Genomic DNA, 20,135 nt, shown 5'->3' with positions numbered 1-20,135 from the left:
CTTCCCATTTAAAATCCCAACATCAACATTCAATCCATGTTCATGTAATAAACACCCATATCCTAAGGCCTTCAATTAATTCCCCTAATGCTCAAGCTATTTGATATTAAGGGCTCAAGAATTAAAACAATGTACATATAATTCCAACAATTATGCAAGAATAAAACTAAGAAGAAAAATTACTCTAGCATTATTAAAATATTAAACCTATTAAACCAGACACAACTGGTGTAAAATTTACTCCTTTGAAGATTAGCAAATTGATTCAACATTCTAAAATAAGTATGCATAACCTGAAATTATCATTAGTGATTCCTGATTTACTTTTGCAGAGTAATTTTGTGCAATGGAATGTGTCTGCATCATCCAAAAATTAAGCAGATACTATTACAGTAAGTTCCATATAAATGTTCAGTGGACAAGCACTCTGGAAAGGCCTCTTAACCACTGATAACAAGTTACTTAACATAAACTTAAATACCTCTAAGGATTTTTCACAAAGATTTTCAGTCACAAATACTGCCCTAGGATAGTATGCAAGTACTTTAATTTTGAAGGACTTTCAAAATCTAAAATATTAAGCAAACAAACGAAATAAGGAAAAAAAAATCAGTCTAGCTGGGATCCCAGCCAATGAAAACTTTATTTCATGAAAGAAAGTAAGAAGTTCACAATCTCACAGTGAGGATGGGAACAATCACCCCAAACATGAATCAATGTGGATAATACTATGCAAATCACAGAAGAAAGGGGAAGCAGTCAGTCCTAGAGAGAGGGACCTGAGGTGACCACTTTTAAAAGAGGCTAAAGGAAGAATCCTTGCATTGCTAGGAAGCTGGAGTTGGTAGCATCTTGGCACTATTTGCCTCTTTCATTTTATGAAAATGCTCCTAAAACTGAAGCTGCAAAGCCTTTTTATTTTGAACTTAGGAATCTTCAGCCTTACTTTCTTTAATATTAGCTTTATTACCACTTGTAACATCTACTCCATATTTTTCATTACTGAGCACTATAACGAAACTATGGCCTATATATGCAGTTAAGCAATATACAAAATCATGTTTATATCAATTTGCCAAAGATGTTTATTTGAAAAACACTGATTACACGCAGTAGTTAACAAATACATACATCTTATAAGATTTATGAAATAAACAGAAAATTATTTGATGAAGGAGCTATTCAGACAAGAGTTAGCTAAAATAAGAAAATAAAGCTATAAAGATACCCTTACGAATTTGGAAATAACTGCAAAATGCTTTTAAGTCTTTGTTGAATAAATATTTTAACTTCCTGAATACAACTTAAGTCTATTGTTTAATTCCGGGTCAAAATGAAGTAACCCAAATATGCACTCTGTTATATAAAAGGCCCAGGGGATGAAATTACATCTCTCTCTAATAAGGTCCTTTGAAATCCTATACTAGAGTAACTTAGCAGCCAAATTATTTTTCTTCTGTTAATGCTGATTGAGCAGTAAATAATAACTAGGAGAAAAACAAACATGCAAAAGAAAGTTTTCACACCTTTGCTTGAGTTTTTTTAGATGACCCTGATCTACCAACTGTAGTAGAAACTCAAAAGCAATTATTTCATTAATCTTTATATATAGTAATAACTCACCACAGTTTTCAGGGAGGCTGGAGCTGATGTTAATTTCCAAATATTAAGAAACTGTAAACAAAAGTATGCTTTCAAATTTGTGTGAAGGTTGGAATGAATCAAAAAACCTCATTTCAAAACAAAGTGTTGTTGTTAATGTTCTCACTCTGCTCAAACCCTTTCAGTCTCCATTTTTGCATCCGTTAAAGTAAAGGATTTGGACAGCATAATCTCTAAAGGTCCTACCACCTAGCAAACTAGTCCTGGAGCCCTCTGCATCAAGCATGGCAATACGAAAAGGAGATTAAGTGGGCAAGGCATTTAATGTGAAACAAATGAGAGTGTGCTCTATTTAGAATCTCCGAAAAACCATTACAGACTCCAAATCTCACCTAACTCCTCCCCTTTTTTCTTCACATCAGCAGATTGAAAAATAAATATAGTCTAGGTTGTTGTCTACCCCTTTCACATCATGTCTGATACAACAGATTGTAAATTAAAGAAAATGTTAATAGGGGAATATAAGCCCATATCAATTTTTTTTCTTCTTATGTATGAACTGAAAACATTTCAAACTTTTTTGATGAAGGCACAAGTCAGGGCGGTGGACTGAAAAATAAATAAGGCATTTTTCTAACAAATTTGTCCAGCAGTTACAATTGCCAACTCTAAAGCCACACTTCCCAGGGTAAGATCCTGCTCCCCTACCCACAAGTTGGGCGATCCCTCATCTAGAAACTGGGAGATAGAGCTCACCTCATCAAACCGTCATGAGAATTAAATGAGTTAATGCATTTATATTATATATACATTCATTTACAGCACTTAGCCCATGGCACACAATGAGCATTACATAAGTGTTAGCTGTGGGCATCTGGGGCTCAGAACCTAGTTATAATCTACTGTCCACGTGTGTCAACCACAACAGTTTAGGCAAAATAATGAAAGCAAAGCAAAGTAAGTAGGGAATGTTTGCCCTTTCATTTTTAACTCTCCTTTGTTTGTTTGTTTTTGCAGTTCTCCTTCTACCCTGCTATCCTAGCTTCTGCCAAGAGAGCTAACACAAACTTTTTAACAGATTAGCCCTTACAAAGTTATTTGTATTCTGAAGAAGTCTGAGCAGAGAAATCAATCCCTAATCCAAGAAAATATGAAATCACCGAATTTCAAATACTTTGAGGCAAGTACTTTTAAAGTCAATGTCAGCTAACTTTAGTCTGACTCTATTGTCAAATTTGACCCAATCATATTTATGAACATAGGCTCTTCTATTTGTTGGAGATGCTAATATCCAAGGAAAACAGGCCACATAGTTTCTTCCAAAGAAAACGAGAGGCATATTCATTAATCTTAGAAGTGTTTATTCTTCCCCTTTCTCTTCTTAATTGTTTCAATACAAAATAAAATAAATTTTCAATGCTAGCACTACAGCCTTAAGTCCTAGTCAATGAGAGATATTTTGCTAAAAGAAAACTGAGTATGTCTCAATAACCCAAGTATTGAGTTCTAGGAGATCACCTACTATTTTTTTTAAAACAATGGCTACTGCAAATCTTCTTTATACTACTTAAGCCGTTAATCCTAACCCTGCTTCCATCTACTTCCTGATCTTGCCTGGACAAAGGTATTTGCCTCCTGTAAAAAGAATGCATCAAGGAAGAGCACTTTGGAAAATTCCAGGATATCCACGTTCTCTTAAATTTCTAGAGTCAGAGTGTATCATTCCTCTCCAGCTAGTTCACCTTCTTTCTGTTCTCCATTAACCTCATCATCCCTTCTGCAACAACTTGAAGTCTATTCTCCACTGAATCCTTCTCAAAATCTGTCATCAAACACAAGCAAGCCTCCGCTTGGAAGAAGGTGCTCCATTCAATTGCTGTTCTCTTTCTCTTCTTTAAACTTACAAACTTTCTCTTAATTCCTCATTATCTTCTCTAAATTGAATCGCTGGGATGCCTTTTCTTACCACAACTCTCTTGGGACTTCTTTTTGAAGGGCCACCAGTAACCTTCTGGTCAAGAAACGAAACACTCTCTTTCTCAGTGCCATTCTGCTTGACCTCTTGGAACGTCAGACAGTAATGACCAATTCCTCCTGAGAGTTAGCTTGGCCATGGCTCTGAAGACACTATTATCGTACTGGTTCTCATTTCCCTATCTTTTCTCAGTTTCTTACAGTTCATCTTCCTCCTTGCACTTCATGAACATGCTGGTCTCCTATGTTTATCTTTATTCTTCTGCCCTTCCTCAGATACCATCTCCCCTTAAAAGCATCACCTCAAGGAAAATACTGTTCTGTTCCACACAGCCAGCCCAGACTTCTCCCCCATGGCCCAGCAGGCCTTCACCAATTGCTAGTTTTACATGTTCCCAAAAGTCCTCAATTCAAACGCATCTTTCTCTTTCCTTAAGTCATTGATACCTGCTCCTAAACTCTATTATAATGACATCTTCTAGGCTTGAAACTCCAGGATAATCTTTTTTCTCCTCCAAGTCCACCCCTTGCCCTTCCTCCTACTAACTCTATTTGGTTTAGTTACCAAGTTCAGCAAAGCTTTATTTTCAAGTTCCTTTTATTGATTCTTTCCTCGATGTCTTTCTTTCCACCATCATGTCATAAATTTAGGCTAGGAGTTGTCAAAGTATGGCCCACCACCTGCCACATGCTTTTGTAAATAAAATTTTGTTGGAACACAACCATGCCCATTCATTTATTTAATGTCTACGGCTGTTTTCACATTTCAAAACAATTGCCAATCCCTGACTTAAGCCTTTTTTTTAATTGAAATAGAGTCTCACTCTGTTGCCCAGGCTGGAGTGCAGTGCAGTGGCACGATCTTGGCTCACTGCCACCTCTGCCTCCTGGGTTCCAGCGATTCTTCTACCTCAGCCTCCTGAGTAGCTGGGATTACAGGTGTGTGCCACCACACCCGGCTAATTTTCGTATTTTTAGTAGAGATGGGGTTTCACCATGTTGGCCAGGCTGGTCACCTGACCTCAGGTGATCTGCCCACCTCGGCCTCCCAAAGTGCTGGGATTACAGGCATGAGCCACCGTGCCCAGCCACTTGGCTTAAGCCTTTCTGAGTTCATGTGCAAACCCCTTCAAGATCCCCTAAGCCATCTCTCGTACTCTAAATTTCCCACCTTCAGTAATCTCCCTACCATCTGGTTAATTTTCCTAAAACATCATTTTAAATATATTAATCTCTTGCTGAAAAATTATATGTAATTTTCCATCATGTCCAGGTTAGAAAGTCCAGAAATACAGGACTGTATCTTATACATCTCTGTCTTTTGTGCAGTAATGAGCATCATGGTGGCCACCCAAGAACACGAAAACATCTCAGCTTGGCTTCAAAGTCCTTTTCAGTCTAGTCTCAGTGCTTCTCAGCCAGATTTCCCACTGCCTCACATCCTCATGCCCACAGAGCTTCTGATTCAGTAATTCTAACCTAGCCACAGTCCTAGGCAGGCCTTATCACCTTATATTTGGTACCTCTGAGCTTTTATGCCTGATATTCCCCAGGACAGGATAGGTTCTCTTCTGTGCATACAAATTCATTCTGCCTTTCAAGAACCAGTGAAGGTGTAACCTAGTCTATCTATAATTCCTTTCTTGTCTTTTATTGAACACATTTTCCATGCTGATAGCATAGTACTGTTACCTTTGCAATATTATTTTGCTTTCTTGCTTAAATTCTGTATTATGACTTTGGCTGTTCATTGCAGTTCCCTCAATAATATATCATAGGATAGTATACATTATATTAAATGTTCAGGTAAACTTTCTCAAATGTTTTGCAGGCAGTAAGTATATAAATAAAAAACTCATTGGAAACAGATGTAATGTAGATCTGTGGTCCCTCCGACACACACAGAGAAGACATTTGGCAATGTCTCAAGACATTTTTTATTGTCACAACAAAGGAAGGGGGGTGCTACTGACATCTAGTGGGTAGATATCAGAGATGCTGCTAAATAACACAATGTACCGGACGGCACCCCTCCCCAACACTACAAAGAATTTTGTGGCCCAAAATGTCAACAATGCTGAGGTTAAAAAACTCTAATTACATTAATTCTTTCCTAACCTGAAGTGCCTAGAAACATCACATCTACAAACAAAGCAATGAAAAAATGAAAACTATTTGTTGACTAAATTTTCTTCTAAATATTTCATGATTTTGGTTACTTTGATGGAAATCTCAAATAAGTGAATACTGTCTCAATACCTATTCATAGCTGTATGGTGCTCTTTCTGCTATGATAGAGGTGAATCCAGTAATCAGTGACCCAGATATCTGTTTTTGGAAATTTGGAAAAAAGCACCTCGAAGGAAAATTCACTGAATGTGGCCACATACAGTCTATGACATAACTCATTGCTTTTGGGTATTAGGATCAAGTAGCTATCTATGTAAACTAGCATCTCCTTGCTCTCTAAACTGGGGTGTCCAGGGCTTAGTCCTTTTAATTTGTCCCTAGCTAGACTTATTCTTTTGGAGATTTCAACAAATATAATGTTTTCAAATACCATTGATATCTTGAAGCCTCCCAAATTTATATTTCAAGTTCAACTCATTTCCCTGAGTTCCCAATGGTTATATCTGACGCATATGCCTAAGAGAAAGTAAAATTTCACATGCGTTTATTGGCTTAGTTGGTTAACACCCCCCTTAGAATGTGCCCCCCATGCAGTGCACCAGCAATCCAGCATTCTTCGTAATTGGGGATCCCCATTGTTTCCCTGAGGCCTCCTCCTCCTTCATCACCCTAGGAGAACAGAGACCAAAGAATCGTTCCGGGGCTTCTCACTGCCTCATTCTCAAAATGATCCACATTATCACCTCCCCTTACATTTCATGGGCCAGCACTAGTTATATGGCCCTGCTGAACTATAAGGAAACTGAGATGCACCAGAAAAGAGGGGTATGAAAGAGGGTTGTTGAAAACACAGCAATGCCTCTGCCATCGTGTCTAAAACTGACCTCCTGATCTGCACCCCCAACCTGTTCTTCCCCAGTCATCCTATCTCAGTCAATGCCAATTCCATCCTTCCCATTTCTCTGCACAAAGATCTTGAAGTTATCTCTGACACTTTTCTTTCTATCATAATCCATATCCAATACATCAGCAAGTCATCTTAGATCAACCCCAGTGCAACCACTTACTACCTCCAATGCTACTTTGTCGAATTTTCATCTGGATAGCTACAATAGCCAGTGTCTGCTCTTGTCATCATAGTCTCTTTTCAAAATAAAAGCCAGAGTGGTTATTTAAAAACTTTAGCCACATCACACAATCCCTAAGCTCAAAACCCTCCAATTGCTTTACATGTCACTAAGAGAAAAAGTTTAAGCTTTACAATGGTCTGGAAACCTCTACACAATATGTACTCCTCCACCCTCACATGCCCATGCTGATTACCTTTGTAGCCTTATCTCTGCCTTGTTCTGCCCATCACTACCACCAACACTGACATCCTTTCTATTCCTTGAACATACCCTGCATGCTACCACCCCACGGTTGCTGTTCCCTCTAATTAAAACCCACTTTCCCCAGATATCCACATGGCTCACTTCCTTGCCTCTCTTGAGTCTTTGCACAACATCTTCTCAGGGAGGCCTCCCTAACTACTCTCCAAAAACCGCAGCTTGGGAGGCCGAGGCAGGCAGATCATGAGGTCAGGAGATAAGAGACCATCCTGGCTAACACGGTGAAACCCCGTCTCTACTAAAAATATAAAAAATTAGCCAGGCGTGGTGGCAGACGCCTGTGGTCCCAGCCACTCGGGAGGCTGAGGCAGGAGAATGGCGTGAACCCAGGAGGCGGAGCTTGCAGTGAGCCGAGATCGCGCCACTGCAGTCCAGCTTAGGGGACACAGTGAGACTCCGTTTCAAAAAAAAAAACTGCAGCTGTCCCTTCACCTACCTACCCTGCCCGCAAACACTTCCTATCCTCCTCCCTGCTTTATTTGGTTTTTCTCCTTGCACTTATTACTATCTGACATACTATATTTGTTTACTGTTTGTCTACTCCCAACAATAATGTAAGTTCCACAAGAACAGTAATATTCGTCCATTTTGTCCACCAAGTATTTCCAACAATGAAAACCATGCTTCAAATACAGCAGTGCTCCACAAATATTCACTGAATGAATTAGTACTAACTATTCAAGTCTCGTTTTAAAAGAATTGAGAATAGAACTTACACAGTATCATATAATCTTATGCAAAACTAAAATTTAGGGGGAGAATAGGAATTATTATATTCATCTTTTAATCCCTAGTTTAGCAAAGTTTCTACAGGACAGCAGGAAGTCTTGTAATGCTTACTTAATTGAATTTGCTGAACTACCATTCAGTTTCCATACATTCTCCTATCTTATGACTGCCTGTTAAAATACTTACTAATAGGTTCAGGTGCGGTGGCTCATGTCTGTAATCCCAGCACCTTGGGAGGTCAAAGCAGGTGGATCACATGAGGCTAGGAGTTCAAAACCAGCCTAGCCAATGTTGAAAAACCCCATCTCCACTAAAAATACAAAAATTATCCTGTTGTGGTGGTATGCGCCTGTAGTCCCACCTACTCGACTAGGGAGGCTGAGACAGGAGAATCACTTGAACTCAGGAGGCGGAGGTTGCAGTGAGCCGAGATATGTGATTAATGAAGATTGTACAATTAATCTGTAATCATGGCGGAATAATTTAAATTTCTCACTCAAAGCTATGATATTTAAAATTGTTTGATCTTCATAGAAATAATCTAAGATCAAGTTGAGTTTTAATACATACTTTATGACACCAAATTGACTGAAGGGTCTGAAAATCATGTAAGTTGATGGAAGCAGGTGAGTTCACGTGTTTAACATGAAATTGTGTCTTTCGTAGCAGAATGGATGGAATGAAGGCCATTATCTTAAGTGAAACAACTCAGATACAGAAAATCCAATATCACATGTTCTCACTTATAAATGGGAGCTAAATAATATGTACACATGGAAACAGAGAGGAATCATAGTCACTGGAGACCTTTGGAGACCATTGGAGAAGGGTGGGAAGATGGGAGGGAGTGAGGGATGAGAAATTATTTAATGGTTACAATATGCACTACTCAAATGATGGTTACACTGAAAGCCCAGACTTCATCACCATGCAATATATCCATGTAACAAAACCACACTTGTACCCCTTAAACTTACATATTTAAAAAAACGTATGGATTCTGGAATAAAGACTATGTGAGTTCATATTCCATCAGCATAGCTTCCAAGCTGGCACAACCCTGAATAAGATACCTAAACTCTGCTTCAGTGTACTCTTCTTCAGACCGAGGTTATGACAGAGCCTCCACAAAGGGCCATTATGAGATTTAGTGAGATGAGTTGCATAAAGCACTTGGCATGGTACCTCTATCAATGAACATTAACTTTTTTCATCAGTGAATTTTTCCATTTGTTATATACCTTATAGCAGAAATTGCATTATATTTATTAATGTTTTATATTTCTCAAGAGTATTAAACCATGAAAGAAATAGATTATATTTCTATCATAAAAATTATTTTCATTTTATTTTTTATATTGTTATTATTATTATTATTGAGACAGAATCTTGCTCTGTTGCTCAGGGTGGAGCACAGTGGCACAATCTCGGCTCACTGAAACCTCTGCTTCCCGGGTTCAAGCAATTCTCATGCCTCAGCCTTTAAAGTAGCTGGGACTACAGGCATGCATCACCATGCCCAGCTAATTTTTGTATTTTTAGTAGATACAGGGTTTCGCCATGTTGGCCAGGCTGGTCTCGAACTCCTGACCTCAGGTGATCCATCTGCCTCGGCCTCCCAAAGTGCCGGGATTACAGGAGTGAGCCACTGCGCCCGCCTAAATTATTTTCATTTTAATTTATAAGGTAGAATTATTAGATAACAATATGTAAATTGTAAGTTCAGATACAAGACTTTTGGTACCCAAAGATATCATAGCTCTTATTTATATCTATACTATCCAAACCAACTGCCCAGAGATCTTGACAACTCACCAGACCAGAATTAGCAGTTATGAGGCTTGGTGCTACCCTTCTTCCTTACCAAGTCCATGGCAAATCACACCAAATTGATAATGTTACTTTTCCAATGAGCTTGGATGTAGCCATAGGTTCCTTCTTAACATAAACAGCTGTTACCAGCTGATCACAGTTGACAGAAGAAAACATTAATATTTAGTCTCCAGATCTTGGCAAATGACATAGAATCACACTCCATTTTCTGTATAATATGAGGCTCTCCATATATACATACATATATATATATATACACACACACACATATACATATATATACATATACATATATATACACACATATATGTGTCATATATATTCTAAGATTTGAGAAAAAATTTTAACAAATCAAATTATAATTTTAGGTCATAGAAGATAATAATTAATGAAATCTTGTGCTTAATCTTCATAAACTCACACAAAAATATAAAAATTCAGAGTTTAAAAAATACTTAAAAGTGGGAAAAGGATATGAACAGACACTTTTCAAAAGAGGACATACAAGCGGCCAACAAATGAACAAATGCTTAACATCACTAATGATCAGAGAAGTGCAAATCAGAACCACAATGAAATACCATCTCACACCAGTCAGAATGGCTATTATTAACAAGTCAAAATACAACAGATGTTGGCAAGGCTGCAGAAAAAAAGGAAACACTTATATACTGCTGGTGGGAATGTAAATTAGTTCAGCCACTGTGGAAGCAGGTTGGAGATTTCTCAAAGAAATTTAAACAGAACTACCATTTGACCCAGCAATCCCACTACTGGCTATAGACCCAAAGGAAAAGAAGCCATTCTATCAAAAAGACATTATTCACAACAGCAAAGACACGGAACCAACTTAGGTGCCCACAACAATGGAATGGATAAAGAAAATGTGGTTTATATACACCATGGGATACTATACAGCCATAAAAAATGAAATCATCTCCTTTGCAACCACATGGATGCAGCTGGAGGCCAATATCCTAAGTGAATCAGCACAGGAACCAAAAACCAATACCACATGTTCTCACTTAGATGTGAGAGCTAAGCAGAGAGGAAACATGGACATAGAGACAGAAACAACAAATAGTGGGAACTACCGGAAGTGGGAGGGAGGAAGAGGAACAAGGGCTGAACAACTACCGGTTGGGTATTATTCTCACTACCTAGGTGCTGGCATCAATCGTACCCCAAACCTCAGTGTCACACAATATACCCATGTCACAAACCTGCACATGTACCCCTGAAATCTAAAATAAAAGTTGAAATTTTAAAAAAAATCTTCCTCAATAAAATTTAACTCAAAATGAACTAAAGACCTAAATGTAAGAGCTAAAACTATAGAAAACTATAAAATTCATATAAGAAATCATAGGAGTAAATATTTGTGAAGGCCATTATCTTAACTGAAGCAACTCAGATACAGAAAGTCAAATATCACATGTTCTCGCTTACAGATGAGAAATCATAGAGAAGTGAAATCACAGGAGTAAATATTTGTGACCCTGGGTTAGGCAACGATTTCTTATACACAACACTAAAAGCGCAAGTGACAAAAGAAAAAATAGATAAACTGGACTCAAATTTAAAACTTCTGTGCATCAAAGGACACTATCAAGAGTGAAAAGACAACCCACAAAATGGGAGATATCCTTTGAAAAGTGTAGATCTGGTGAAGGACTTTTATCTAGAATACAGAAATGACTCTTAAAACATAATTGTAAATAAAGAAGTAACCTCATAAAATAGGGACAAATTTATATTCTTTCTATTTAAAGAGTATAAATAGAAGTGTCTCCATACAATGGAACATTATTTGGCCATAAAAAGGAATTAAGTACTGATTCATGCTACAACATAGATGAACCTTGCAAACATTATGTCATGTATAAAAAGCAAGCCACAAAAGTTCTCATATTGTATGACTCAATTTACATGAAAGGTCCAGAATAGGCAAATCCATAGAGACAGGAAGTGGATTGGTGCTTGTCTAGGGCTGAGGGGTGCTCGTTGGGGGAATGGGAAGTGTGCTAATGGGCATGGGATCTCTTTCTCAACTGATTAAAAATCCTCAAAAATTGACTGTGGTAATAATTGTACAACTCTATGAATACCCTAGAAATCACTGAATTGTACACTTTAAGTGGGTGAGCTGTATTGTATGAAAATGACATCTCAATAAAACTACTATTGGCCGGGCGCGGTGGCTCACACCTGTAATCCCAGCACTTTGGGAGGCCGAGGAGGCAGATCATGAGGTCAGGAGATCAAGACCATCCTGGCTAACAGGGTGAAACCCCATCTCTACTAAAAATACAAAAAATTATCTGGGCGCTGTGGCACATGCCTGTAGTCCCAGCTACTCGTGAGGCTGAGGCAGGAGAATCGCTTGAACCTGGGAGTCAGAGGTTGCAGTGAGCTGAGATTGTACCACCATACTCAACAGACTGAGACTCTATCTCAAAAAAAGAAAAAGAAAAAAGAAAAACTATTATTTTAAAAATGCTTAAAAAGGAGGAGTAAGCCTTAATGATTATGAAACATTAAAATATACTGAATGCATCTACTTTGTAACTTCAGTTTAGGTAGTCTATTACATAACTGCGAAGTCAAGCTGTAATTGGCAATTTGGAGTTAACAGTAATTCTGAAACTGATTGAGCTTTGAACAGAATTCCGCAGAACTCTGAAGTATGTTATTCAGTTGGATAGTATAAAAACTACATGTTGTAAACAAGATTCTTTTAACTAGTTTAAAGGTCAAGTTCTTTGATACAGAACTGGATCCTGAAAAAGAATAATCCAACATTGCTTAGATCTAAATAAAATATATTTAAGATATTCAGTACAAGTATGCCTGCTGGTTGAATGGGTTTAGAGTACCCAAGAATAAAGCAATAGAATAATAGGATTTTAGGATTTTGATAATGTCACATTATAAAAATACAAAAATGATTTAAACAAAAATTAATCAAAATAATTATATTCTAGCATACTGTTTAAACACTGTCAGAAATTGATGGTTCTGAAGTTCTATGTCTAGATGATAAGTTTAATGGCAAATTCAATTCTATACAATAGTTAAAAATCTGACACAGAGAGGAGCACACGTTTTAAAGATGGGTTAGTGGCTATAATCGAAGATAATACTGTAGGATCTCTAGGAACAAAGATCTGAGGACTAATCAAAGTCATGAGTACTCTAAGGAAAAACAAGAGAGAGATAAAAATAAATTAATTTACTAAACTAGCTCTAGAATTTTAATAGACATTATTAAATTAGCATGGCTGGTGTAGGCAAAGAAATACAATTCATATCTACAAATGTATGTAGAAACAAATTTCCAAAAGTATTACTGAAACATGTCTATGAATATGTTTCATAAATAGGAATAGAATAGCTTTGAAATATGAAGTGTATTATATTTACAAATGTACATAGAAATGAATTTCCAGAAGTATTAATGAGTCATACAATATGTAACATAATCCAATGAATGTGAGTTAATTTAGATGTCACTAATAAAATCATGCCACCAACAATACAAGTGAATTGATTTAGTAACAATGAGGAAATACATACGAATGTTCAGGCCCTTAATGCATAACATTTAGGGAAAGCAATCCTACTGTAACTTATTCATTTTACTTAGTTTTACTTAATATTCAGGAAAAAATGTTTTACTTTATAATATACAATACTTAACATTAATAAAATATATTTCTTTTCAAACCTGCTGGCTTGATCATTAATTTAGGCCAGACTCCATCTCATGTTGATATGAATGTTTTGGATGAGAAAAAATCTGAAGTAATATCCGGGACCACCAAAATAGGATTATAAAACACCTCAATCTATAAAGATATTATAGAAGCTATAAAAATAATAAATATTGCTCATTCTCTGCTTGAATACAAAAATACAATATATTTCACAGTATGAAGGGAGCTATTGCTAGGTATAACCTACATTCACAGCCATTTCTATTATCAAGAACATTTCATTAAAAACTGTAATAAGCTGTAACTGGCTATAACTTAAACCAATTCTAAAGAATTATGAAGCTCTAAAATAGAACTGCAGATAAATTTATGAAGTTAAATATTCTTTTTAGTTGCTTATCTCTTAAAATTCTCTACATCCTCTAGGCCAGAATGCCAAATAGGAGCCAAATATACTAGAGGAAAAATGAAGGACTGAACTTTATTTTGGTCATATGCAGTTAAATTCATGTTAGACCTTCTATGCAATTTTTTAAGTGAGTCGAATATAAATTCATGAGTCAGTAATCTACTCTGAGAATAACATTTTGGCTTTCTAAAATTTGTCAGGCTACTCATTAACATACCTCACTAAAAGTATATAAAAGCTTTTGAAGAAAACATTTACTGAACACTGGCAAGAATCTTGCTAAGAAGTAAGTGTACAAGATGAACGAGATCCACCATTACTCTTAAGTAGTTTATAATCTAGTGGTGAGATAGGCAAGTAAACAGATAGGGTTTCAGTCCTGTCGGGTAAGTGCTGGGCTAGGGGTAAATGCCAAAGGGTTATGGCAGCACACTGCAGAGGGCCCTGACCAGTAGGGTTGATTGGGTGAGAAGAAAGGAGGTAGTCTGAGAGGGCTGCTCAGAGGGATGGAAACCTAAACTGAGTCTTCAAGAATTACAGGTTATCCTGGTGGGAAAGAGACCCCTCTGGAATGACGTTAAAGCACTTGCAAACGCATAGAGACCTCAGAGAACCTGGGAGATTCAGAAACTGACAGAAACCAGAAAAAAAAAAAAAAAAAAAACACGGAAGAAATACATAAGCATTAAGCTCTGTATGCTTGATCACACACTTGAGCCTCTCCCTTGAAGGCAAGAAAGGGATAAAAAGGAGGGTAGTGATGTGATCAGGGTTGTATTTTAGGAAGACAACTCTAGAAGCAACTTAAAGTAAAATAAGAAAGTCAAGAGATAAAATAAAGATCTCAACTAAACTAAGGGAGCTCGAGCAAAAAGAATAGCTTTGAATGACATTAAACATTAAGAGTGGACAAAGTTTTGAGATGGGGGATGAAGAAAAGGAGGATTACTACCTCTTTTCTGCCATAACCCATTCAGTAGCTGATGATGCCATTCACTGAGATGAGTAATACTGGCATAAAGGACAAAGGAAGAAAAGCTGGGAGAAGGGAGGAGAGCTGGTGAATTTATTTTTCATTTGCGGGGTGTGTGGACCTGTGAACTTCCAGGAAGGGATGTCTGGTCAGTAGCTGGATATGCTAGAACGAATGAATACTCATTAAAGAGCATCTGAATATCTCAGGTATTTGTGATAGTAGCTAACATTTATTGAATGTTTACTCTAAGTGAGGCATATGCAAGCACTTCATAAGACATCTTTTTATTATCCTTCCACTCCATAGAGGAGGAAGAGTTTAAGTAATTTCCCAAAGGTTTTAAAGCATTTAAGTGACAGGGAAGTCTGATTTATAGCTCACATCCTTAACTACCATATTATGTTGTATCATGCAAAATCCATTAAAAGTTTTGGGGCCAGAGAGAAGTTGGTTTAATTCTGATCTCTGTTACTTAACAGCTGTTTGACCTTGACACTCTCTACATCATAGTTTGATCTATAAAATGGTGGCCTTAAAAATTGCAGTGAAGGAATACATGGTAAGAATTGGAGCGAGTATATGGAAAATGCTAGATGCAGAGTGCATGTGCCACAAATGACTCCTATTGCTGTGTCTACAGCCAAAGAATCCCCCTTGAACTAAAATAGCAATGATATGAGTAAATTCACTTTCATCTAACTATGAACTTTATTTTAATTCCACCCCTACTTGTTCTATATCTTAATAAATGCTATCATTTTTCAAAATATTTTGAGACATTAATATACTCCACAAAACTTAGAGTCACATAAAGATTTCATTCAAAGAGAAATCATTTCCATGTAAAGGGGCTGATTCTTTTTCTTTTCTTTTGACATTTCTATAAATGCCACAATATGCATAACCCAAAAGCAATGAGGCATGTTGATGTTATGGAGAGAGCTTTGGACTTGGAGTCAGAAGAACTGTGTGAAATCCTAACTCTGCCTCTTACCAGCTATGCCAACAAGGGCAAGTCATTTAACAGTTCTAAGCATCTCTTTGCACATTTATGAGATGAATACATTGGTCTACATGTTTGAAATTTAAATTCAGCAAATGGGTTCAAGCTGAGACGGTAGGCAGGTCTCCCTAGATTTCTTGTTCTCAAACCTGACTGCTCACTAGCATCACTGGAAACTTTTAAAAAACATCATTCTCAGTAAACTATCGCAAGGACAAAAAACCAAACACCGCATGTTCTCACTCATAGGTGGGAATTGAACAATGAGAACTCATGGACACAGGAAGGGGAACATCACACTCCGGGGACTGTTGTGGGGTTGGGGGAGGGGGGAGGGACAGCATTAGGAGATATACCTAATGCTAAATGACGAGTTAATGGGTGCAGGAAATCAACATGGCACATGGATACATATGTAACAAACCTGCACATTGTGCACATGTACCCTAAAACCTAAAGTATAATAATTAAAAAAAAAAGAAATAAAAACTGGGAAAGTGCAGGAGATTTACGGTAAAAAAAAAAAAAAAAACAAACAGAAATAAACATTGAAAAGAAATAGTGAGCTCCATGACCTTAAAATATCAGTAGAAGGACAACCATATCTGATTTACAAGTTCTGTGCTTCATTTTGCGAACAGTGATATGACGCATCTTTAGTAACACATCACTTTAGTGTTAAACATAAAAATATATTCTCAACTGCACTGAAGACAAAATTATTTCTTGAGTATATACACACCCTATAGTAATTAACAGAATCAACCATCCTGGTTTTCCCCAAACTTTGCCTGCTTTAGCACTGAAAGTTCTATGTCCTTAGAAAATCCTCAGTCTCTGGAAACAAAAACTGTTGGTAACTCTAACATATACACACACATACATACACACATTTGCATATACACACACACTTGTATGTGGCCCTCGGTGTACTAGAACAAAGTTCAGATCAACAGCACTCATTTAATGAAGCATCACCACTAAGATGTTGTCAACATTTACTACTAACTATTCAAGTCCACCATAGTCACACAGACAGACTTCTGATTCCAACAGTCATGATGACTAACCTCCATTTTGCTAGAGTCCATGCTGTGAATATTTACAGTCAACAACCAGCATTTTTAAAAGTTTTAAAGCCCTTGCCTTCCCATAGCCATTTCTGTTTACCTTACTAAAGAAGTCACACAATTCTAGAGGAATATATCTCTACCATTTGACAGATTTCATAGTTTTTTCACTTTATAATTTTTTGTTACATTTGTCCTATGATGCCATGTGAAATAAATCATAACATAATATATGTTGAAATTAGATAGATCTTGTCTATCCAAATTAAAGGCATGGCTATCATTTCTTTTAAATAAAATATCCACTAGAAAGCAAATCAAATTAACTTCAAATGGCACCAGAATATACATCCCTCTTAAAATTAAACTCATCACATATACCTTTTCTAGAACTACATTATTATATATATCTTTTCCTCAGTTGCCTGATGGAGAAACATTTGACTGTAAGATCAAGTCATGATCACATACGCTAATAAAGAACAGCATCAAAAAAAAAAAAAAAAAAAAGGAACAGCATCAGACTGCAGAACACAATCTCAGCAAGCACATGTCTTGTTACTTGTAACATCATGAGTTGTCTGTATGCAAAACAGCTCAAACGACAGCTTCCAGTAGTGTGAAGGCGTGGGGGTGTGAGGGAAGCCCTCCCACTGCCTCTAGTTCCACATGCTAAAGAACTACCGTCACAGAGACACCACTAACAAGCTAAGAGGAAAGGCTGCAAAGAGCCTTTCCCTTTGGGAAATCAGAATCTTTAAAGCATTGACATCAAGCTGGTGCATTCTTGGTCCTGCAATGAATCTAGTAAAATACTAAAAGCCCTTAAGAACTATGGTTTCTTTCCTCCTTATAATGACTAACAAGCATGCTAATAATATACTTTTTCCTTTTATACTTCTGATATTCAACAATATCCAGCATATCTGAAATAATAAAGGAAGTGTATAAAATTGCTTAGACTGTCTAAAACATGCATCATGATTTCAATGCCCTAGTCTTTCCACCACTAGCTTTCCAAGTAGAAAATCAAGGAAGACATCAAAATGTGACATCATCATTAAGCAGAAACAGCATAAATCTCCAAAGGTCTGTTTCATGGTCTTTGAAAGAAAATTCAAAAATCATTTAAAAACATATTTAATGAAAAACTTACTTCTCACGATATATCCCTTTTACGTATGATTTTCAGTAGTGTTATCGCAACTTTTTTCAGCAAAACTGAGAATGAAGACTTACTGATTGTTCATTTAAATCCTGGGAGTCTTCCATGTGGTTTTCTCACTTCTCCTGCCACTCCCAAGTAGAAGCAGCTTCCTTCAAGTAAAAGTGACTATCTAAAACAAGAAGATGGAAACAAACGGGAAAAACGTTATCTTTATATTCATTTGTAAAGTTACAAAAACATATCAAGACATAGCATGGTAATTAGTAAGTTGTAGGAGCATTCTTTCAAGAAGAAAATCCACTAATATTGTCTCCATATCTGATGCAATTAATGATCTTGAAAATAGCGTCATGGTAAAAGTGGGGTATGTGAACAGCTAGTCAAGAATCCTACAGATCAACAAAAATATCCATAGTCTGCAATAAACACAGTCTGCAATAAACAGTCACTACACTATTTTGCTGAGGGAGGTATGTCATCAAGCAATTGATAGATTAACAATCAAGAGTTTGAATTAACCATTTACTTTCAAAAGTACATAAAAAAAGTGAAAAATACTCTTCACTTTTTAAAAATATAAAATACATAACCAACCTTAAAAAGACATTATGTTAAAAGAATGTATTACAAATAAACATGGGAAAGACAATTAGTAATACACTATGGTGAGATAACTGGTTAACCATTCAAAAAATACCTTTACTCCATACCATACATTAAAATATTTTCAGATGAATTAAAGTTGAAAAACTCTAAGAAAAATAGGCATATATTTTTAAATCCCTAGATAGAGGATTTTATCACAGTAGCGATAGAAGACACATCAAAAACCCAAGTAACCCTGAATCCTCTCTCTTGCTCTCTCTTTTAAAACACATACACGTGCACACACACACACACACACACATGCACACACACAATAATGAAAATTAAAAGGCACAGAAAAATCTAGAAATACCTGTGCAAATATCAAACACAATGGGCTGATGTTCTTAACATATAAACAGCTCTTATAATTCAAACAGAAAGGCACACACCCTATAGAAATACGTTCAATCATCATAAAACCGTATTCAAATTCACAAGAAAATGAAATGTAATTTAAAATCACAATGATACATTTCTAGTGTTCAAATTCTAATTCTAAAAAAGAAAAATTAAAAGATTATAATAAAAACAATTTAGATTTAAAAAGTTGTTCATCATAGATGAACATAATCATTGAAGTCACATTTCAAGAAATATCTACTGACATTAAATATTTCTGAAAATACAGTTTAAATGGAAAAGAGCATTACAATCTAAAGAAACAATCGGACACTGTGGTGGTGAATACTGAGTGTCAACTTGATTGGATCGAAGGATACAAAGTATTGATCCTGGGTATGTCTGTGAGGGTGTTGCCAAAAGAGATTGACATTTGAGTCAGTGGGCTGGGGAAGGCAGATCCACCCTTGATCTGGCAGGCACAATCTAATCAGCTGCCATCAAATATAAAGCAGGCAGAAAAGTGTGAAAAAGAGAGACGGGCCTAGCTTCCCAGCCTACATCTTTCTCCCGTGCTAGATGCTTCCTACCCTCAAACATTGGACTCCAAGTGCTTCAGTTTGGGGATTTGGACTGGCTCTCTTTGCTCCTCAGCTTGCAGGCAGCCTATTGTGAAACCTTGTGAACATGTGAGTTAATATTTAATAAACTTCCCTTTATATTTATATATATATCTCCTATTAGTTCTGTCCCTCTAAAGAACCTTAATACAAATTTTGGTACCAAGAGTGGGGTGTCTAATGAGCGTCAGCATCGGGTGCCTTAACCCGGCGTTCGGTTCCTCCCACAGTGCCAGTTCTGCTTACCAAAAGTGGCCCACTAGGGACTCACATTCCATGCCCGGTTCTATGCCAGCGAGCCAGGCTTCTATCCCATTTAAAGTTTGAGAATAGGTTGAGATCATTTCGGCCCCAAGACCTTTAATCATTCACTTTACCAAATAAAACTGCCTGGGGTCCAGAACAGGAGAAGGCTCTGCAACAGGTCCAGGCTGCTGTGCAAGCTATTCTGCCACTTGGGCCATATGATCCAGCACATCCAATGGTGCTTGAGGTGCCAGTAGCAGATAGGGATGCTGTTTGGAGCC

At 36.9% G+C, this 20,135-nt stretch overlaps 1 protein-coding gene across 9 annotated transcripts in view; it reads right to left on the bottom strand.

The window, feature by feature from the left end:
• Window positions 1-20,135, bottom strand: part of EYA4 (EYA transcriptional coactivator and phosphatase 4) — a 288,680-nt gene that overhangs the window by 235,022 nt on the left and 33,523 nt on the right. For all 9 annotated transcript variants that reach the window (XM_055264419.2, XM_055264439.2, XM_055264429.2 and 6 more), the window contains exon 2: window positions 18,073-18,170. In XM_055264419.2, the coding sequence (XP_055120394.1) occupies window positions 18,073-18,105 (33 nt within the window). In that variant the 5' untranslated portion in view covers window positions 18,106-18,170. The remainder of the gene's footprint in view (window positions 1-18,072; window positions 18,171-20,135) is intronic.

The sequence above is a fragment of the Symphalangus syndactylus genome, chromosome 2 (genome assembly GCF_028878055.3).
Source record: "Symphalangus syndactylus isolate Jambi chromosome 2, NHGRI_mSymSyn1-v2.1_pri, whole genome shotgun sequence".
NCBI lineage: Eukaryota > Metazoa > Chordata > Mammalia > Primates > Hylobatidae > Symphalangus > Symphalangus syndactylus.
Note: the sequence above shows the minus strand (reverse complement) of the source record. Positions and strands in the feature narration are given on the sequence as shown.